A 23376-nucleotide genomic window follows, 5' to 3' on the forward strand; every position below is an offset into this window, starting at 1 on the left:
GCGTGGGTTCGATCCCTGGTCTGAGAGGACGCCACATGCTGCAGGGAGCTAAGCCCATGTGCCACGACTACTGAGTCCTCTCTCCCTAGAGCCTGTGCTATGCAACAAGAGAAGCCACCGCGATGAGACTGCCCGCTGCAATGGAGACCCAGTGCAACCAAGAATAACTAAATAATTTAAAAAGAGAAGAAGAATTCAAGACTCTGCACCTCATCTATTGATCTGTCTATGACTTATTCCAAAGACCGGGCTGGCCTATGAGCCCAACGGTGTATTTTCACATTAGGAGTCAGGCTCTTTAATGGGTCTCTTCTGATACCAGCACCACTGAGCGAGCCAAGTGGGGGGCATGGCCTACAAAGAGGCAACTTCCTGTTGTAAGCGGCACATGTTGTGATCTGCCTGAGTTCCCAAAGGTTTTTGGTGTCTGTTTTGGCTCTGCTGGGTCTTCATTGCGGTGTGGGCGTTTCTCTAGTTGCAGTGAGCGGGAGCCACTCTCTATCTGCAGTGCTCAGGTTTCTCATTTCGGTGGCTTCTCATGCTGCTGAGCACAGGCTCTAGGGGACACAGGCTTCAGTAGTTGTGGCTCCCAGGCTGTAGAACACCGATTTAGTAGTTGAGGCACACAGGGCTTAGTTGCTCCGTGGCATGTGGAATCTTCCCAGACCAGGGATCGAACCCATGGCCCCTGCATTGGCAGGCAGAGTTTTGACCACTGAGCAACCAGAGAAGTCTGATCTTCCACCGTTTTAGCTGATTCCTTTTCTGTCTACCACTCAGACCCCAATCCTGTCTGGGCCTCACTCTCGCGTCCTCCACCTTTGCATAGCATCCATCCAGAATTGACCCACTCTGACCAACCCTGCCTTGAGTTTCTGACCTGTATTCCATCAGCCCAAAGATTGCTGTCCCTCTTCAATATGCCTTCTTCTTAAATGTTCCCAAGGAAGTGCCTACCCCACCCCAAAGAAGCAAGACGGAGGAGCCAGGGGACCTTTTCATAGCTTCCTTCAAGTGTAGAGCCCACCAAGCCAAGAATTCCACTGCCACGGGGAATGAGTGTGTGTGTAGAGGAGAGAAATGGTGTTCCATATGCCCCCGCTCCTAAGATTTCCAGAGAAAAAAATTTTTGTAAGTGCCAAAAATATGGTAGGACTGCCCATGAAATCAGCTGTGCTATGAGACGTAAGTCATGGCTCAGGTTGCTCTGGATCTTCTTGTCCAGATCCTCAGGTGGAGGATGGGGCTACGGATCTCACTGGAGCCTCTTTCATAAGGCTGGAGGATCCACTCATACGGCCAGCAGGTCGGTGCTGGCGCATTGGTTCCTGTCCACACGAACTTGGCCATGTGTGGACCTCTCAAAGGGACGCCTATGTGTCCTCATGACTTAATGGCTGGCCTTCACCAGAGTGAGCTATCTGAGAGAGAAAGAGCACTAGGCGAAGGTATCATTTTTATGACCTAGTGCTATGGTCTAGTTCATATCAAATTCATAACATATCAGTTCAGTTCAGTCGCTCAGTCATGTCTGACTTTTTGTGACCCCCCATGGACTGCAGCACGCCAGGCTTCCCTGTCCATCACCAACTCCCCGAGCCTACTCAAACTCATGTCCATCTTGTTGGTGATGCCATCCAACCATTTCATCCTCTGTCATCCCCTTCTCCTCCCACCTTCAATCTTTCCCAGCATCAGGGTCTTTTCAAATGAGATGGTTCTTCATATTAGGTGGCCAAAGGATTGGACTTTAAGCTTCAGCCATCAGTCCTTCCAGTGAACACTCACGACTGATCTCCTTTAGGATGGACTGGTTGGATCTCCTTGTAGTCCAAGGGACTCTCAAGAGTCTTCTTCAACACCACAGTTCAAAAGCAACAATTCTTCAGTGCTCAGCTTTCTTCATAGTCCAACTCTCACATCCATACATGACTACTGGAAAAACCACAACTTTGACTAGACTGACCTTTGTTGGCAAAGTAATGTCTTTGCTTTTTAATATGCTATCTAGGTTGGTCATAGGTTTTCTTCCAAGGAGCAAGCACCTTTTAATTTCATGGCTGCAGTCACCATCTGCAGTGATTTTGGAGCCCCCGAAAATAAACTCTGTCTCTGTTTCCATTGTTTCCCCATCTATTTGGCATGAAGTGATGGGACCAGATTCCATGATCTTAGTTTTCTGAAGGTTGAGTTTTAAGCCAACTTTTTCACTCTCCTCTTTCACTTTCATCAAGAGGCTCTTTAGTTCTTCTTCGCTTTCTGCCATAAGGGTGGTGTCATCTCCGTATCTAAGGTTATTTGATATTTCTCCCGGCAATTTTGATTCCAGTTTGTGCTTTATCCAGTCCAGCATTTCTCATGATGTACTCTGCATATAAGTTAAATAAGTACAGTGACAATATACAGCCTTGACATACTCCTTTCCCAATTTGGAACTAGTCTGTTCTATGTTCAGTATAACTTGCTTCTTGACCTGCATACAGATTTCTCAGAAGACTGGTCAGGTGGTCTGCTATTCCCATCTCTTTAAGAATTTTCCACAGTTTGTTGTTATCCACACAGTCAAAGGTTTGGTGTAGTCTTTAAAGCAGAAGTAGATGTTTTTCTGGAATTCTCTTGCTTTTTCAATGATCCAATGGATATTGGCAATTTGATCCCTGGTTCCTCTGCCTTTTCTAAATCCATCTTGAACATCTGGAAATTCATGGTCCACGTACTAATAAAGCCTGGCTCAGAGAATTTTGAGCATTACTTTGCTAGCTTGTGAGATGAGTGCAATTGTTCAGTATCATATGATATCAAACCAGTCAATCCTAGAGGAAATCAACCCTGAATATTCATTGGAAAGACATGCTGAAGCTGAAGCTCCTATACTTTGGCCACCTGATGTGAAGAGCCAACTTACCAGAAAAGACCCTGCCAATGGGAAAGATTAAAGGCAAAAGGAGAAGGTGGCGACAGGGGATGAGATGGTTAGATAGAATCATTGACTCAATGGACATAAATCTGAGCAAACTCCAGGAGACAGTGAAGGACAGGGAAGCCTGGTGTGCTGCAGTCCAGGGGGTTGCAAAGAGTTGGACACGACTCAGCAACTGAACAGCAATTCATATGCTGAAACGCTAACTTCTGATATGATGATATTAGTAGGGGAGAGCTTGGGAGGAGCTTCAGCCATGGAATTAGGGCCTTATAAGAGAGGGGCCCATTCATACCCCATTTGTAGATTCAACCTCTACCCCTCCACCTTAGATGAAAACTTGGGTGAGATCTTGGCTTTCACACTTTTGCCTATCATTCTTTTTTATTATATGTTTATTAAAAATATAACATAAAATTTACTATCATAACCATGTTTAAGTGTACAGTTCAGTAGTGTTAAGTATATTCATGTTGTTGTGAAAGATCTCCAGAACTGTTTCATCTGAAAAAAAAAGTTCATCTGAAACTCTACCCATTAAATAGTTCCCATTTTCCCCCTCCTCTCAGTCCCTGGGAATCACCATTCTACTTTCTGTTCCTATGAATGTGATTACTTTGTATATCTCCTGTAAGAGGAAGCAGACAAGATTTGTCTCTTTGTGGTGAGGGTTTAGTAGCTAAGTCACGTCTGACTCTTTATGACCCCGTGGACTGTACTCTGCCAGGCTCCTCTCTCCATGGGATTTTCCAGGCAAGAATACTGGAGTGAGTTGCCATTCCCTCCTGCAGAGGATCTTCCCAACCCAGGGATCAAACGTGGGTCTTCTGCATTGCAGGCAGTTTCTTCACTGACTGAGCCATCGGGGAGCCCACTTAGCTTAATATCCTCAAGGTTCATTCATACTGGAACGTGTGACAGAATTTCCCTCCTCTTGAAAGCTGAACAATATTCCATTGTTTGGATATACTGCATTTTGTTTCCTTATCCATTTATGGACTTTTCGTTTGCTTCTACTTCTTGGCTTATTGTGAAGAGCATTACCATAAACATGGATGTGGAAATATTTTTTTTAGACTCTACTTTCAATTCTTTTGGATTTATACCCAATAGTGGGATTGCTGGATCATGGAATAGTCCTATTTTTAATTTTTTGGAACTCATTTTCTGTAGTGGCTATACAGTTCCCATTTGGGAAGTGGGAACATCTCACCAAGGGTGCACAAGGGTTCCAATTTTTCCATATCTTTGCCAATACTTATTTTGTGCTATTTTTATAGTAGTCATCCAAATGAGAATGAGGTTATATTTTGTTGCTATTTTGATATGCATTTTGGCTAGTCATTCTTAAGTCATTCTTATGCCCTTTGGTCATTTTCAGCTAGAAGGAACAATCTCACTTTATAAATGTGGTAGGCAGAGTAACAGCCTTTACCCCGGCAAAGATACCCTAACCACTGGAACCCATGGATGTTTTGCTACTTTACAAGGACGAATGAAGGTTGCAGATGGAATTAAGGTTTCTACAGCCACCCTTCTCCAAACCCCCAGATTGCCTATGACTTTTCCTGACGTAGAAGAGATGGAAGCTGGGAGGACATGTATAAGAGAGCAAAGATTATCCTTGTCTAAGGCAAATATAGTATGACCTTTGCATCTTCTGTGTGGGATAGATTTCCAATGACAATTCTCTCTCTTCTGTACTATGTGGGGTCCTCAAAGTTATCCCCTCTGAGCCCTTGGGCAATCCTTGTCTCTGGCTGACTGCTTCTCACCCCATCTTCATCCTCTGCAGCCAGTGGTAACGTCCATTCTCTTACTGATGAAAGCCCCTCCCCTTAGGCATGAAGCATTTTAGAACAAGCCTTTCCAACAGTTCCAAGGCCAGATGCTTCCCACAGTCCTCTTGGTTCACTGGAATGTTCTGGCATGCTTTCCCCACTCTCCCTAGGGACAGATGTGCCATTTTCTCTCCACTGCAGAGATAATGTCTTCACTTGGCCACCAGGAAGGCAATTCTAGCCACAGTCTTTGACCTTTCTAGAAATAAAAAATGCTTAAAATACATTAAAATGCATTAATGTGGCTGATCTTACCTTCTTGAACTTCTTCTAAACAATGGACTGGATTCATTTTCTTATGATGGATATTATAAACTACTTTTCTGTTCTTACTTTTTTAAATGTGGCCCAAGTTCATTTTTAGAATAAGTGTTTATAGAGCATATCTACATATAAGTCATTGTGTTTATACAGCATATCTATAGTTAAGCCAGAAATGGTTTCATGCAGTGATAATATGGTAACAGTTGCAATAAATGAAATGTTTCCAAGAACTTGGGAATTTTGAGATAATTCACATTTTTGTTTCAGTAATTTGTTTTTTAGAGCTCTTTGAACATTTCCCCTAAACTCCTATGCTCCCTGACTTTAAATTCAGTATAATGTCACCATGACTATAAGGCAAAGGAGAGTTTACAGGAACTCTCAGATAATTGCAAGTAATGTCAGCCTCTCCCCTTTCCCAAGCTTAAGTTTCTCAAAGAATTTTCACATTATGGGAAGCATTATTGCTGATGTCATTCATGACATACACTGTCATTCTTAATATCAGTTTAAACAACTTTCAAATGCAAGTCCAGGAAATGAAAACCAAAATTATCTTACAAATGAGAAATTCTCAATAATTTTGCCTTCGTTGATCATCTTGTAAGGAAAGCTCAGAAACGGACCAGCTGACAACGGACTCTTGGAAGAGAAGGAAGATATCGAAAAAAGGGGAGGAGGAAGACATGTGCTTGTCGGCTAAGTTGCATTAGTTGTGTCTGATTCTGTGTGACCCTATCTATGGACTGTAGCTTTCCAGGCTCCTCTGCCCATTGGATTCTCCAGGCAAGAATACTGGCGTGGGGTGCCGTGCCCTCCTCCAGGGTCCATCTCCTGCATTTGCAGGTAGGTTCTTAACTACTATCGCCACCTGGGAAGCCCAGAGAAGACTTAATTTTCATTAAATACCATTTTGAGCCTTTTGAATTTTATACTATACCTTCCCAATTCAAAATATTTAATTTTAAAAAGCAATGATTTACATTTGAAAGTATAAAACAACAATTCTAATGATCAGTTGTACAAGTAAAAGTTACCTTTTGATATTAGAAAACAGTTTTTAAAGTTCTGAGGTTAAATTAAATTGTGAGTATTAGATTTAGGTCTTACAATTAAGTTAAGCCTGGGCAATTTTTTAGTTTTTCTTCCTCTTTCTGCTCTCAGATTGCTTAATATTTCAACAAAAAACAAAGAAACAACTTGGTTTTTGTGGGGAGAGAGTTTGTACCAAGGCATGTCTCACTGACTGATGAGTCTAGTTTATCGTTTGTTGAGATCTGCCATCTATCAGGCTCTGTACTGGATGCTGGGAGATGAGGGTAAGAGACTCGCGCCTGCCCTGGAAAGAGAATTGCACAAGGGAAAGAGAAGGTGGTGCTTTGAAGCCTCAGAGCTATTCTTAGAGGAAGAGGGAAAATTTATAATGAATACCCAGAGAGGACATAAGAAGAACTGGAAGCCAAAACGGAGTCCAGACACATGATCCAGCAGCTGCTAGTATCTGAAACCAAGGCGGCCTTAAGGGTGTAGAGTGTGGTCAAAGCAATCAGTAAAAAGGAGCTTTTTTCCACAAGCCAGCTGTCCACACCCAAAGCAAAGTGGAGATCCAAGGCCCGAATTTCCCAAGCAACAGGTCCAGCTCTCAACAGTGATGAAATGATCACCCTGAGTCAAGTCATGTGTATGGACATTTAAAGGGATGATCCTGACCTCCTAAGCTCCTGTAAGACCTTTATGGGCGTCAGCCTTTTTCATTTGTAAATCAGGAATAATAATCTCTACATTAGAAAATTGTTGGGAGGACTTGACATAGTGTATATAAAAGAGCTTATATAATAGTATCAGGAGCATAAGAATTGCTCAATACGTGGCATCTGTTGTCCTTGTTGTTTTGTTAGCTGAAAATATAAATATCATAAAGGTGGATCCCATGATTTGGATCATTCAATCCTCATTTATACACCTTTCAGGGTGCCTTTCTGTACTGCCAATTCTGTGAAACTAGGAACTACATTTCCCAGACTCCTTTGTTCTTAGAGTATGGGTGCCAGTTAAGTTCTGCCAGTTAGAGGCAATTGCATGAGATTTGGAAGATGGAGGAGGCAGAGGCCATCTTCCTATTGCTGTTTCTTCCCCAAACAAAGTCGCACAGTCATGAGTAACATGAGGGGACAGGGTGAGGCGGGGCAGGCAGTGGAAGAAGCGCCTGCCTGACCTTCAGGTTATAGCTGCATTGGTTGGCTCTTAACATCCATAAATGCTGTCCCCTGATTTCCACTCCCTAGCCCTTTCAATGACTTGTATGCATCCAATTCCTGTATTAAATCTTTATGGGGCAATATATTTATGGTAACAATTCCTGTTTCTAGACTGAATCCTGACTGATTCAGAAATCGGTGTTTTATCTAAATAAATATCATATGGAGACTTCTGTGAAAGAAGTTATTTCATACTATGGCCCCAAACTTACTTAGGCTTAAATTATGAGTTCCCATGTTTAAACCAGTTTAGTGATCTCTTTGTTGATGCCATTCTCTTTGACATAATACAATTAAAGTTTTCTGGGATCCAGAACAGATAACTCTGTATCTACATATCATTTTAAAAGGTAGAGTATATGTTTATGATGATCATAATCTATCCATTGTCTTTCTTTGTATTCTATTTGGTCAAGAGAAAAATGGTCCCTGAAATAATTTTGTTATCCAATATCTCCTCTTACTTATTTTCTTAGTATTAAGAAACCCAGCTTTTAACAGAACACTGCTACACTGCTACTCTCCCTTAAAGCTAGGTCATAGCCAAATGACTAAAATTTAGCCAGTTAGATGTAAGAGAAAGTGTTTTGCAACTTCTGAAAAGTGTCTTTAGAAGGAAGGTACAGAGACTTCTGTGTCCCTTCCTCCTTCCTGTTGGCTGGAGTGTGAGCGTGATGACAGGAGCACTAAGAGCCATCCTGGGCCATGAGGTAGTACACTAATCATGGCAGAGCAGAAGGGAATCATCTCTGTGGCCTGCAGAGTCACCACACAGGCCTGGATTGTGTAGCTCCAGATTTCTTTTACATAAGGAAAAAAATCAACCTCTAACTTTTTAAAGTCACTCTCATTTTGTTGCTGACTTGTTATCACATGGAGCCAAACCTGCCCCTACTAAATATAAGTGAAACAGCCAAACTTCTCTCCCTATCAACCATGGTCAGTTTCTTGGTTTCTAAAAACAAGTGCATTCACCAAAAAAACTGCTCAACTCCTGAAACACAATGAGGCATGTTACCCAAAATGCTAATCTGGGTATAGAATTAAAGACATAAAATGATTTCTCTGAGTCCAATTCAGTGGACACAGTAGTCAAAGTTTGTAAGTCAGATGGATAACTTTGATTTACTGATATTACTCTCAAAATCAAATCAAGGCATCAATTTTAGGTTGAGAGAATAGTAGATGCTCAACCCTAGCTGGTGGTCCATTAGGACTAGCGTTATTAATTCAAAACGGCTGAAGTTTTATTTAAACTGACACTCTGCTAGTCACACCATGGTGACCACACCACAGTTGACGGCACATACAGTGGTATAATCTGCTTTGCAACTCTCTATTCCAGAGCCCGTAGATCAGAGGGTTGCAACACTGGGCAAAGGCAAAGGCTCCAAAAAGCACCAGATTTAAAGCAAAGAAAAACACTCCACACATCTTTCCCAAACTGATGAATAACAGAGTTGGTATTATATGCAAGCCCAATTGTACTAAATGAATAAGGACTGTTTTCCTTGCTTTGATATTTGACCTATTAAAATGGCCAGCCCGTTTCCCTTCTTTGTATATCAGGGAGTAACTTACAAGAATGATAGACAGAAGAAGGAAAAGGAAAACCATGCCAATGGCTCTGGCAGGAATGCCATTCAAGACCACTGGGCAAAGGGGTTCAGATTTTAAAAGAGCAATCTGAGTAGGGCCAGTGCCTTCTATGAGGAAGAGGCAAGCATTCTTCAGTATAATAATGAGCCAAGTCCCAGCCAGAATCTTATACTTAATGGAATCTATAAAGGACACAGATGTCAAGGGCCAGCAGATCATCAGGTACGTATGGGCAGCCATCAAGGCCAGAGTGAAGAGGATCCCTTCTCCAACACTCAGCTGTACTCCAAACACCACCCAGCATACCAGGACGGGGCTGTTGGCCAGGAAGGCTCGCATCCCTTGGAAAACCACCCCCAGGCCACAGTAGGAGGAGATGCACAGCAGGTGGTGACAGAGGAGGATGTATAGAACCTCTTTCCTCAGTTTTGAATTCTGTGATATGATGGTGATAATGATGACCGTGATGAGCGTGGCGAAGGAGAAAGCCACCATGTACACGGAGACCTTCACAGTTGCTTCCAGCCTCAGCCAATCTGACATGTTGCAGTGCTCAGAAGACAAGTTCATGGTCTTCAGGGCAACCTGGCTCCTGCAGGAGAAAAGATTAAGAAAGAATGAATCTGTGTTAAAGTTTCTTGCGTGGTTTTCTGACTCTCTGACCCTGCATACAGTCCCAAGGAACAGGCTGCCCATTTTTTGCTATAGGCGATGACAACTTTCAAGAGTATTGACATGGACCAAAGAAAGGAGAGAAGTCATCTGCTGTCTCACTTCCTCCAGACCTCCCTCTCCTTCATCAAAGTTGATTGGACCGGGAGTGAGGGAGTATCTGTCTCAGGGAAAGTTGTTCTGCAGACCGTGCTGAGTCCATCAGAATCCAACCCAAGGATTCTCAGAGAATGTAGTCAGACTGTGATGTCATGTAATTGACCTGTCACTCATGTTGGAGTGTAGACAAGAGGAAGAGAGAGAGAGAGAGAGGTTGGAGAGGAGCAAAGTGGAACCACAAAAGCCCTTGCAAGACAGAGAGCAACCTGGGTTTCTGATTCCACGAAGATGCCTTGCATTTTCTGCCTTAGGTTCTAAAAATATCACACCCCCCTGGATTATTTGAGCTAGCTTAAATAGGTTTCTGTTCCTTTACTCTGGCTGCTAGAGAGCAAAATATATACAATGGACCCTGAAGAGGCACAGTCAATGCTAGTGGTTTCCCAAAGGGCAAGTCACAATGGAGATAATGGCAAGTCACAGCTAGGCAACTTCCTGAGAATTGCCAATGCCGAAGCTCCTCATGAAACCCCTTACTGAAGGCGTAAGTTTTTCGTACATACTGTGTTGTCATCGTTTGTGGAGAATCTGTCCTGTTCTGATAGATTTGTGTGCCAGCGCCACGCTGTTGAACTCCAGGCTTTTATTCTCTGGATTCTCCAGTTCTTCAGAGAGGACTAGAAATTGTAATGGTCATTGGCAGGCTTTCTCTCAGCTGCAGATTTTTCCATCAAAATCCTACCCTAGAACCTGTCAATAAAAAACTGGAAAATGCACACCTGCCTGCATTAAATGCCTCCTCCTTAATCCCTCGCTCCCAGAGCACACAGAGCACCACCAGAGAAACGGAGAGCCCCCAAAGTGACTGTGTGAAGACCCCAGAGAGGGAACACTCTACCCCTAGCCTGGGGGAATCACATGAATGGAGCTCTAAGCCTAGATTTGCTGCCAGTGAGGAATATGACTTTGGATGCCAAACTCACTTTACTTCTCTGGTCTTGGGTTCCTTAAGTCACAGCCAGGGAGCATCACCAAGCTCTGCATCCTTTCTCTCTACAGGCACAGAGTCAACCTCACGCACATCCTCAAGGGCTCTGGAGTATCTGGGCTTGTACCTTATTCTTGAGAACAAGACTGCCCCACCTCTATGCCTAGAACATTCTCATCTTATTCCCCATCTCACTAACTTGAATAGAAACCCTGGCTTTCTAGGACAGGCCTGCCTTGCCTTGCCAGGCCCCCTCCCAAGACCTGAGACCCAACCTCTGATTCCTTTAGGGAGAGTGAAGGCTTGCTGAGAGGACTACGGACAGACTAAAGCCAGGGCTAGATTTGAAGGGTCTTGATTCCATTCTAAGAGTTCAGATTCATTTTGTAGACAGTAAGGAGGCTTGCATGATTAAAATTAAGAGTAGCACTTGCCCCAAGTTGGAAGCTAATAAGATATGCCCACTTCTGCTTACAGAGCGGTATTTGATAGGAACTCTAAAGAGCCTCTTGATGAAAGTGAAAGAGGAGAGTGAAAAAGTTGGCTTAAAGCTCAACATTCAGAAAACTAAGATCATGGCATCTGGTCCCATCACTTCATGGGAAATAGATGGGGAAACAGTGGAAACAATGGCTGGTTTTATTTTGAGGGGCTCCAAAATCACTGCAGATGGTGATTGCAGCCATGAAATAAAAAGACAGTTACTCCTTGGAAGAAAAGTTATGACCAACCTAGACAGCATATTAAAAAGCAGAGACATTACTTTACCAACAAAGGTCCGTCTAGTCAAGGCTATGGTTTTTCCACTAGTCATGTATGGATATGAGAGTTGGACTATAAAGAAGGCTGAGTGCAGAAGAATCGATGCTTTTGAACTGTGGTGTTGGAGAAGACTCTTGAGAGTGCAAGGAGATCCAACCAGTCCATCCTAAAGGAGATCAGTCCTGGGGGTTCATTGGAGGGACTGATGTTGAAGCTGAAACTCATATACTTTGGCCAACTGATTCAAAGAACTGACTCATTTGAAAAGACCCTGATACTGGGAAAGATTGAGGGCAGGAGGAGAAGGGGATGACAGGACGAGATGGTTGGATGGCATCACTGACTCAGTAGACACGAGTTTGGGTAAATTCCAAGAGCTGGTGATGGACAGGGAGGCCTGGCATGCTGCAGTTCATGGGGTTGCAAAGAGTCGGACCTGACTGAGTGACTGAACTGAACTGAACTGCTGAGCAGGGAGCTTCCCTGGTGGTTCAGACAGCAAAGAATCTGTCTACAATGAATGAGACCCGGGTTTGATCCCTGGATTAGGAAGATCCCCTGGAGAAGGAAATAGCAACCCACTCCAGTATTCCTGCCTGGAGAATTCCCACGAACTTGGCAGTCTACAGTCCATGGAGTTGCAAAGAGTTGGATATGACTGAGCAACTAACACTCACTAACGCTCAATCACCCTGCAGAGCAGGCAGCTTGCAAGGCAGAAATGTGCTCAATGAAGACAGTACAACCATAGCAAAGGGCTTCAAATACTCTTTTAAACACATGAAATCTCCAGGAAGGCTGCAACTCTGCAAAATCAGCAAGGGCAATAATATTGGCTTTAATATATTTATGAGACTTCAAGAAGACCAGCAATTTATTCAGGATCACGCAGCCAGAAAGAATCTCCCAGTCTCCAGATTCATATTTCCTTCTCGGAGGCATATTTGCATATCAAGAACCCACAGCTACCAAACCCACATAATCAGCCCTCATCTCTACATACAACCTCCACTTAATGACAGTTCTTAAAGTCTTTTCCTTCTGGAGTTTTAAAATTTCCTTCTAGCCCAAAATGCTACTTTGGCTTCAGTTTTGAAATAAGACACTGAAGCTAAGAGACTTCAGCAAAGATTTATGTTATGTCCACAACTGTCCTGAAAAAAAAAAAATCAGAATCAGCTGTCACCCCTCCCTACGCAAATCCTATAGGAAACAGATGTGTGCGAGGGCTGGAGTGGGTCCATACAGGCCCAGTGAAGCACCTGGGTCTCGTCCTAAAAGCCCTGCTTAGGACCAACCCCTGAGGGCAACATGCCGCCCTCAGCAAGAGACTGAATCCACAAATGGGTGTAGCCAGACCATATATAAAAACACAGCTCTCACCTACCACCTGCAGCACCCTTCCCCCAAACCAAGCCCTTATCTACGGTAACTGGCCTGGGAAGGCAGTCTGCCTGTGGCATGTCAGACTTGGGGGAAGTTGGATGATGGTCACCGACAGCAATTTCTGTGAAATCCAAACAGCCAGACTTGGTTAACAGCTGCCAACTTCTCTAATTTTTGTCCCTGCTTCCAACTTAGGACCAAGCAGAAGTCAAATATGTACCCCTAACTGATCACATGGGGCTTCCCTGGTAGCTCAGTAGTAAAGAACCTGCCTGCTAATGCAGGAGAAGTGGGTTCAGTCCCCAGGTTGGGAAGATCCCCTGGACTAGGAAATGGCAACCCACTTCAGTATCCTTGCCTGAGAAATCTCATGGACAGAGGAGCTTGGCGGGCTACAGTCCGTGGGGTCACGAAGAGTTGGACATGACTGTGTTAACTATAAATGACAATAACAACTGATCACACAGGACACCCCACTTCCTGTTGGCCACCTCCCACTTCCCTAGGCCCACAGTTCCCCATCAGGGTACCTGAAAAACCCTCCTTTGTTTCTGTCAGAGAGCTCTCCCACTCCTCTGCCTGTCTGTGGTTCTCCACCAAAATGCAGGCAATGGTGGCATCGAGAAGCCAGAACTTAACTTACTTTCAGGAAGCTGAGGACAACTTTTCTCGGATCCAGTTAGACTCCCCTCCCCGCCCAACCCAGAACCTGCACCTGGGAATTTCTGAAGGAGGAAAAGTCTCCTCTCTCTGAGAGGGAGACACGCTTTCCTTCCTGGGTGCCCACTGTCAGTCGGGCAGCGTCTGCCAAGACTAGGGCCAGTGCAGACTTACTGCAAAGGAGAAGTCCTCATTAGCCGAAAACAAACTTCAGAAATGATCTCAGCCGCTACTGGCTGCTGACAGAAGGCCAGTGAAAAAAAGTAGATGCTTCCAGAATGGCCCCCAAACCTTCCCAAATGATGAGACCTCCTTTCCCACAATAAACCTACAACCTTCTCTTTAAACATGTCTTCCCCTTTGCTCTAATTGCAGCCTTACTTCTTTGGTACTTTAAAAATCACTTCAGTCTGTGAAGCTTCTGTGATCGCCTCTGTTTTTCTTCTCCAAGTGGGCAGGAAGGAAGGGAGGGAGCCCGTATTTACTGAACACCGGGCACTTGACATCAAGAATAAGCACTTAGTATTAGCTGTGAGTGTTCACCATCTGGTAATGGCTCCCAGAGGTGACATGGGGAACTGTGTGAACTCACAAAGCCATGAAGGTATATCTTGTGACTTCTAAAGACAGGAGAATCACATATTTTTCTAGTGAGTGTTTTCCCACACAGTGAACTTTTGTTAACCTGCCCCCTCCCCAACTTTTTTTTTTAATAAAAAAGGAAATCCTCCAGCTTCCTTCCCCAATTTTTTTCTGATTAAAACTTTGATCTGCAGACATTCTTCTAAGCACTGCTAAGATTCCTTAATCTAGAGACCTTGTTTTAATAGAAACATGACATTTCCTTAATGCTCAAAAACACTTCCTAAAAAATGACATACACCACACAACTACTGTCAATTAATCCTTGACAAAGGAGGCAAGAGAAAAGACAGTTTCCTGGACAAGTGACTTTGAGAAAGCTGAACAGCTGCATGTAAATCGATGAAAGTAGAAAACTCCTTCACACCATACATAAGGTGGCTTGCAGACTTAATTATAAGTAATGACACCATAAAACCTCTAGAAGAGTCATACCAATACTTTCTTAGGCTGCTGTCCCACAGCAAAAGAAATAAAAGCAAAAATAAATGAGGGAATTTCATGGGGGTCCAATGCTTAGGACTCCAAACTTCCACAGCAGAGGGCATGAGATGGTCCCTGGTAAGGGAACCAAGATCCTACAAACCACACTGCACAGCCTACCCTCCGAAATTTTTAAAAATAATAAACTAATGACACAATCAAACTTATATGCATTTGCCAGCAGAGAAGACCATAAATAAAACAAAAAGACAACCTATGAACTGGGAGAAAATATTTGCAAACCATGTGATAGATAAGGGCTTAATTTCCAAAATATACAAACAGATCACACAGCTCAGTATAAAATAAAAAGCAAGCCAATCAAAAATGAGCAGAAGAACTAAACAGACATTTTTTTTCAAAGACGCACAGATGGGCAACAGGTATGTGAAAAGATGCTCAGCATCACTAATTATTAAAGAAATGCAAATCAAAATCATAATGATTTGCCTCACACAGGTCAGAACAGCCATCATCAAAAAGTCTACTAACACATATACATGGAATTTAGAAAGATGATAATGATAACCCTGTATGCAAGACAGCAAAAGAGACACAGATATAAAGAACAGTCTTTTGGACTCTGTGGGAGAGGGAGAGGGTGGGATGATTTGGGAGAATGGCATTGAAACATGTATAATATCATATAAGAAATGAATCGCCAGCCTAGGTTCAATGCAGGATACAGGATGCTTGGGGCTGGTGCACTGGAATGACCCAGAGAGATGGTATGGGGAAGAAGGCAGGAGAGGGGTTCAGAATTGGGAACACGTGTACACCTGTGGTGGATTCATGTTGATATATAGCAAAACCAATACAGTATTGTAAAGTAAAATTTTTAAAAAGATAAAAATAAAGTCTACACATAACAAATGCTGGAAAGGATATGAAGAAAAAGGCTGCAAACCGATGCAGGCACTATGGAGAACAGAATGGTGCTGGTTTATGTCGTGTCTGACTCTTGTGATCCCAGGGACTGTAGCCTGCCAGGCTCCCCTGTCCATGGGATTCTCCAGGCAAGAATACTGGAGCAGATTGCTATTTCCTTCTCCGGGGGCTCTTCCCGACCCAGGAATCAAACCTGGGTCTTCTGCATTTGCAAGTGGATTCTTTACCAACTGAGCTATGAGGGAAGCCTGGAGAACACTATGCTGCTGCTGCTTCAGTCGTGTCTGACTCTGCGCGACCCCGTAGACAGCAGCCCACCAGGATCCTCTGTCCCTGGGATTCTCCAGGCAAGAACACTGGAGTGGGTTGCCATTTCCTTCTCCAACGCATGCATGCATGCTAAGTTGCTTCAGTCATGTCCGACTCTGTGTGACCCCATGGACAGCAGCCCACCAGGCTCTTCTGTCCACAGAAGTCTCTAGGCAAGAGTACTGGAGTGGGTTGCCATTTTCTTCTCCAGAGAGAACACTTTGGAGGTTCCTTAAAAATCTAGAGTTGCCATATGATCCAGAAATCCCACTCCTAAGCATATATCTGGAAAATACTTACTATAATTCAAAATAATATTAATCCATGTATCCAGTGTTCACTGAAGCACTATTTACAATAGCCTAGACATGGATGCAACCTAATGCCCAGTGACAAATGAATGGATAAAGAAATGTGGTATATATCTACAAGGGAATATTATTCACCCATAAAAAATAATGAAATATTGCCATTTATGGCAACACGGGTGGACCTAGAGATTATCATATTAAGTGAAGTAAGGCAGAGAAAAACAAATATCATATGATATTCCTTCTATGTAGAATCTAAAAAGAAATGATACAAACGAACTTATTTATAAAACATAAACAGATTCACAGACACAGGAAACAAACTTGTGGTTACCCAAGGGGAGAGCAAAGGAAGGAGATAAATTAGGAATTTGGGATTAACAGATACACAGTGCTATATATAAAATAGATAAGGTACAAGGACCTAGTGTATAGGACAGGGAACTGTATTCAATATCTTATAATAGATTATAATGGAAAAAAACTTGAAAAGGTATACACACACAAACACATACACATATACATACATGAATCACTTTGCTGGTCACCTGGAACTAACACATCATTGTAAATCTATTGTACTTTAATAATAATAAAAAAATTTTGCACTCACGTCTTTATTGAATACCTTGAGATTTTTGAAACACCAGGCAACCCATTCACAAGGGCAGGTTGAAACAAATCTCCAGACCTGGAATATAAATATTCAAGAAGTATTGGAAAGAAGGTTGCTCATAAAAATGGTGATGAAGCTCTTCCATTTTATAACTTAGATATTGATAGATGTGTGTGATCCAACTTATTACAGTAATGATGATATCTGTATGAACAAAGAGGACACAAATTAACGGCAGATCTCACTGTACTATGTACATCTATGTACTATGAAAACAGAAATAAAGCATGGGGGTCATTCCAGAATTTCAGAGAAGATTATGCAATGCTAACTATAATGGTATCATATGAAAATGGCATTTTCATATATCATAGAAACTTAAGTAATGAATGTATATGAAATTAAGGTACACTGGTTAAAATAAAACAAGCATTCAGTTCTACCTTGATAGAGCTCTCTGCATTTACATGGGACTAGCCAAGGAACAAAACTGGTAGAGATGAACAGTCACTCAATAGGTTGGTGAATTCCAATTGCCTATGCGCATAGATCAAGAGCTGCAGATATTCAGAAACCAACACAGACCACGGCTCTGGGATTAGGGCGTTTACACAATCCTGAATCTTCTGGCAGGTAGTAAATAATTGGCCTTTCTCCTTTCCTGCCTGTTTCTCGGAATGCCAAAGGTCAATACGATGTCTATAAACCACAAAAAGCAAGCAGCAATCTAAATACTGCTGAGAAAATGATTCTCAATACAACTTCTCAGAATCTGAAAGGATTTTTGTCCTTGGTCTATCAGTTTCTATTAATAACAAGAGTTCACCTTGCGGCATTTACTTTTGAAATATGCTAAAGCTATCTTTTTAATTTTTTTAACTAATTTATTTTAATTGGAGGCTAATTACAATATTGTGATGATTTTATTGTTACGTTGTTGCAGTTATTAAGCTAGTTGCAAGTTAACTTACCCGTATATGACTTTATCATTATTAAAGCTTATAAAATAACATACAACAGCCACAATGGTGAATTTTGTGTTTGCTAGCAGGCAGTCCTCCGCTCCATAGCCTATGGTTTCCTTTCTTTGCACAGTTACGATAATTGCCCCATCCTAAGCAATAAACACACTCTTTCTGTCTCAGAGGACCACGCCTGGCTTTAGCAGTGAACTGAATGTTTTATCAGTACACTCTTGGCAAAGTTGCAATCAGCAGCTTTCATGAAATGCTTTGGTTTTCTCGCTCTGATTCGGCCTCAGGGATGATCTTAAACTTTCTGTCAGATTGGATTTCATTACCCCAAATTAAAGTACAATTGAATTTTAACTAGTCTTACTAAGCTTTTTTTGTGTGGTGTGATTGGTTTTATGGAAAAGAACTCCTTAGACTTTGAAATCTACATATAATAAACATTACTGGGTTAAAATGGTTCTTATTAAAAAAAAAATTATTTAAGGCATGTGAGATCTTACTTCCCTGATCAGGAACTAAACCTGTGCCCCCTGCAGTGGAAGCTTGGAGCCTTAACTACTGGACCAGCAGGAAAGTCCCAGTATTCTTATCTTTATCAGATATCTTTGCGCCATTCGTATTATACATGTCACTCAAAATCAACTCTCTAGACCTGAAAAATGTATTAACTATAAGATTTTAAACAAATCTAATAATTGAAAGTGAAAATTCATGGACTGTCTTAACTGTTTCCCTGTTCTGAGAAGTTGGTATCATTTATGAGAAAGATGGCAAAAACATAGACAAGTTTCAAATATTTTACCTTGAAGAATATATACGAAACCACAAACCTTTAAAATAAAGACAGGTGGGTTCCTTTCTCTTTTTCCCAAAAGGAGGTTCTAGAGAAGGTATTCTTTCTTCTCTTGCATGAAAAATCAGGCTGGGAGATGTTGAGATGAATCCCCAGCAGTACAGACATGGGGCTAGCTGGGAAAACCTCCTAGAAAAAGTAAGGGCATCAAAACCTTTAATAAGCCTGTTTGAGGAAAACAGAAACTTGTAAAGAATCCTTCGATATGTGCATGCATGCTAAGTCGCTTCAGTCATGTCCAACTACTTGCAACCCTACGGACTGTAGCCCGCCAGGTTCCTCTGTCCGTGGAATTCTCCAGGCAAGGATATTGGAATGTGTTGCCATGCCATGCTCTCCTTCAGGGGATCTTCCCAACCCAGGGATCAAACCCATGTCTCCTGCATCTCCTGCATTGGCAGGTGGGTCTTTATCACTAGCACCACCTGGGAAGCCGAAAGAAGGCCTTTAGGAAACTACAACTGCTCAAAAAAAAAAAAAAAGAAAGAAAGAAAGAAAAGAAAAAAAACAGGCTGGCACTGTGGACAGGAGTTAAGGGCAAACCTGATAAAGACAAACTTACAGATGATACAGAGGAAGAATCAGTCAGGAAAGCATCTGGTTTAGGAAACACATGAAGGGTGCAGTTAGCTAGATCTAGATACTGGCCAGCTTTAGAGTTTGGCTCAAATAACTAAGAGGGTTTCCAAACCTTCAGGATGCTGACATGGAGAAGCTACCTCCTCAAAGAGCAAGGAGCAGTCATCACAGGGATTCTCCGTGTGCAACACAACTGGATGGATACAGTGCAGGATGCAAGGCCTTCTGGCTGGTGAGGTGGAAGTGTAAGCCGCTCAGTTGTGTTCGACTCTTTGCAACCCCATAGATTCTATATGGGATTCTTCAGGCCAGAACACTGGAGTGGGAAGCCATTCCCTTCCCCAGGGGATCTTCCCAACCCGGGGATCAAATCCAGGACTCCCACATTGCAGGTGGATTCTTTACCAGCTGAGCCACCACGGAAGCCCTGGCAGGCGGTGGAGGTGGGGGGAGGCCTTAAATAAGAATACAATGGCTGAGATGAATACATACAGCTGGTTCTTTCCAATAAATGCACAGCTGTGCCACTCTGGTCTAGAAGCCTTGCACCAGCATTCAAAGAACCTTCCAAGATAACTAAATTTCCAGGCTTCCCTTTCCCCACCTCCTCGGCCACTTAAACTATCCACATCCATGGGCTCTAGGAACCTATCCGTCAGGTCCTTGTGCACGTGTGCTGCTGCAGCAAACTCTGCCAAAGCGCCAGGCTCCATCACCATTTCCTGGTTATTGCCAATTTTACTCTACTTGAGTATTTACCTTGTTTCTGACTGTCAGCCTGCCCCGCTCACAAATGTGTGTCTGCCACTCAATTTAGGTCTTGACTTTCTAGATTTCTGATCTCAGAACACTGAATATTATTTCTGGATGAGAACTGATGCCCACATGTGACCACTTGCTTTTTTCAGAGTTACCAGTGATGCCATGTAAATCCCCACCTGGTCCCCAGGGAACTGTGACCTGGTTGGAAGGCAAATGTACCTACAGGAGGAAGTGCAGCCTCCAGAAGAGAGGATCGTAGGTGATAATAGAGATGAGCCAAAATGACTTACAAATAGATGAGAAAAGAAGAGAAGCTAAAGGCAAAGGAGAAAAGCAAAGATAAACCCATTTGAATGCAGAGTTCCAAAGAATAGCAAGGAGAGATAAGAAAGCCTTCCTCAGGAATCTATGCAAAGAAATAGAGGAAACCAATAGAATGGGAAAGACTAGAGATCTCTTCAAGAAAATTAGAGATATCAAGGGAATATTTCATGCAAAGATGGGCTCAATAAAGGACAGAAATCGTAGAGACTTAACAGAAGTAGAAGATATTAAGAAGAGGTAGCAAGAATACACAGAAGAACTTTACGAAAAAGATTTTCATGACCCAGATAACAACAATGGTATGATCACTCACCTAGAACCAGACATTCTGGAATGCTAAGTCAAGTGGACGTTAGGAAGCATCACTACAAACAAAGCTAGTGGAGGTGATGGAATTCCAGTTGAGCTATTTCAAATCCTAAAAGATGATGCTGTGAAAGTGCTGTACTCAATATGCCAGCAAATTTGGAAAACTCAGCAGTGGCCACAGGACTGGAAAAGGTCAGTTTTCATTCTAATCTCAAAGAAAGGCAATGCCAAAGAATGTTCAAACTACCACACAATTGCACTCATCTCACATGCTAAGTCATGCTCAAAATTCTCCAAGCCAGGCTTCAACAGTATGTGAACTGTGAATTTACATATGTTCAAGCTGGATTTAGAAAAGGCATGGGAACCAGAGATCAAATAGTCAACATCCATTGAATCATCAAAAAAGTGAGAGCGTTCCAGAAAAACATCTACTTCTGTTTTATTGACTATGCCAAAGCCTTTGACTGTGTGGATCACAACAAACTGTGGAAATTCTAAGATACAGAGAGGGCTTGCTGATAAGATTAAGGTGTCTCTTTGCATAACATCAGGAGGTGACTAATTTGACCCTGGCAATGTAAACCATGGAAACCGTTCAGCATATTTGTGGTTCAGCAGAGAGGATATTGTAATAACAGCTGAAAATAGATAACGTAAACCATGGAAACCATTCAGTGTATTACAGTATCCTAAGCAGAGAGGATACTGTAATAACAGCTGAAAATAAAAGGATTTCTGGGGCTTCCCTGGTGATCCAGCAGCTAAGACTCTGTGCTCCCAATGCAGGGTGACCGGGTTCGATACCCGGTTGAGGAACTAGATCCCATACACCACAACTAAGAGTTGCATGCCACAGCTAAGACCTGGAGCAACCAAATGAATAAAAATAAATATTTTTGAAAAAAAAAAATAAGAAGAAGGGTACTTGTTCCCTGGGAAGCAGCAAAAAGCAAAGGCCAACACCAAAGAAGGAAAGGGGCCTTGATTAATGTAATATCCTGATCCACTCAACAAGTACTTCCCACAAGCTGAGATATTCACAAGGCTGCCACAGTATTATCATTGTATTCAATGACTATCTACCATGTGCCAGAGTACTATGTGAAATGTTTATAGTTAGCTATCTGGAAAAATAAGACAGAATTGCAGGGCAATTAAGCTTGTGAGCCACACTTCTGAGGCTGTACTCCAGGGCCTGTGAGCCTCAACTACTGAAGCCCGTGTGCCCAGAGGCCGTGTTCTGCAAAAAGAGAAGCCACCGCAATGAGAAGCGTGTACCACAAGGAAAAGTAGCCCCCACTCAGTGCACCTAGAGGAAGCCCATGCGCACCAGTAAAGACCCATTGCAACTAAAACTAGTAAATACATAAATAAAATTAAGTTTAAAAGAGAAGAAAACAACATCCCACTTAAGAAAAAAGAACAATAAGACAGAATCCCTGTTTGTGGAGCTCACGGTCTTTGAAGGAAAACAGATACATAAGCAAATAGTTTCAACACTATGAGTTAAGAGGTTTAATTCAAAAATGTCATGGAAACCCAGTGAAGGGAGTCTACTCTTCCCAGAAGCATCAGGGGAAATTCTCATAGGCAGCGCCTCTAGGAATTAATAAGGATTCATCCATTCAACTAGCTGGCCTTCCATTCATTCATCATGGATGTGCTGAGCACTTCTGATCGTTCTAGATGCTGTGTGTACAATACTGAACAAGACAAACAAGGTTCCTCCCTGAGTGGCGCTTATTTAATCCATTCCTGTGGGAGGGAGTGGATGATATTACCAGGAGAAACACAGAATGTTCCCTTCAGACCACCCAATATCCACCCTCTGGCCTCATTTCCTCTCCCACATATATTTTCCGACTGAGACCAGAGTGCCTTGACCTCTCAAATGGGAGCATTTTGATCCTTTTCATAAGTACAGCTCTCACCATGACACAGAATTGCCAGTTCATTTCTTCCCATTGCAGTGAGAATAATTTTGGAAGTACAAGATCAGATAAAATCAAGTTTCTGAAAATGCATAGCTGGGAATCAATTTCAAGCAGAAATAAAAGTGAGTCATGGGACGCCCAGGCTCCCATGAGACTTCCTTACCTTCTTTCACCAGTAGAAGTCTTTCCTGCCAGTGGAACAAGTTCTCTTTCTAGGATAAAGTACGTGGAAGAGCAGCAGGAGTTTCTTCATGAATTGTAGGAAGAACTCCCAATACCAAGCATCTAACAGAAGTGAAGCCAGACACGTATTCCACTTTGATTTCTCCCTACGCCCTGAGTCTTCAGACCTGGGGCCCCTTCTGTGGTGCCTACAGCCAGTGTCACACTGTGATTCAGGGTGCCGAGAATGCTGGGGACTCTCTAGGGTGGCCACTTCCTGAAGGAACACTCAGCACCCTTTGTCCAAGAAGGAAGTGGGAGAACAGGGCCAGCTCCTCCCCTTCTGTGCACAGAGGCTCCTCTGCAAAGAGACACATGTGCTCTGCACCCCATATGGTATTGGGACCCCCTTCATAGTGCTTGAAGGTGACAAGTGAAAATGTCTCTAGAGAAAGCTAAAATATTTCCTACCCTAACATTGGAGAAAAATTCTAACCACTGGAACCAGTGGTTTCAAACCAGACTAACCTTCAAAGATCTCAGATTACGCCTTTAGAAATGACCACAATTTCATAACCGAGGCAAAAGAAAGACAGTTAGAAACTTCTGCAAAGCACAGTTGGTAGCACTGTGAAAACTCATAGTTCCTGTTTGCCAACACGTCTGCTTTAAATCTCTCAAGCAATTAATTGCATTGCAAGTGTTATGTGTCAACTTATCCTCATATTTAGAGTTTTCATTTTTATTCAAATCATGCATGCATGCAGTCGAAAATGAA

At 42.6% G+C, this 23376-nt stretch overlaps 1 protein-coding gene and 1 non-coding gene across 2 annotated transcripts; both read right to left on the reverse strand.

Moving 5' to 3' along the window:
• Positions 5864–11205, reverse strand: LOC108633292 (olfactory receptor 11H7-like). The gene is made up of 2 exons (XM_005676655.3): positions 10217–11205; positions 5864–9474 (listed from the first exon to the last, which is right to left on the reverse strand). The coding sequence occupies exons 1-2, from the start codon at positions 10225–10227 to the stop codon at positions 8535–8537; spliced, it is 951 nt and encodes a 316-aa protein (XP_005676712.1). The 5' UTR covers positions 10228–11205; the 3' UTR covers positions 5864–8534.
• LOC102173137 lies at positions 16694–22857 on the reverse strand. Its single transcript, XR_001919152.1, has 3 exons — positions 22600–22857; positions 18503–18654; positions 16694–16773 (listed from the first exon to the last, which is right to left on the reverse strand). It is a non-coding gene; the product is annotated as an uncharacterized LOC102173137 (transcript).

Source organism: Capra hircus, chromosome 2 (assembly GCF_001704415.2).
Source record: "Capra hircus breed San Clemente chromosome 2, ASM170441v1, whole genome shotgun sequence".
Taxonomy (NCBI): domain Eukaryota; kingdom Metazoa; phylum Chordata; class Mammalia; order Artiodactyla; family Bovidae; genus Capra; species Capra hircus.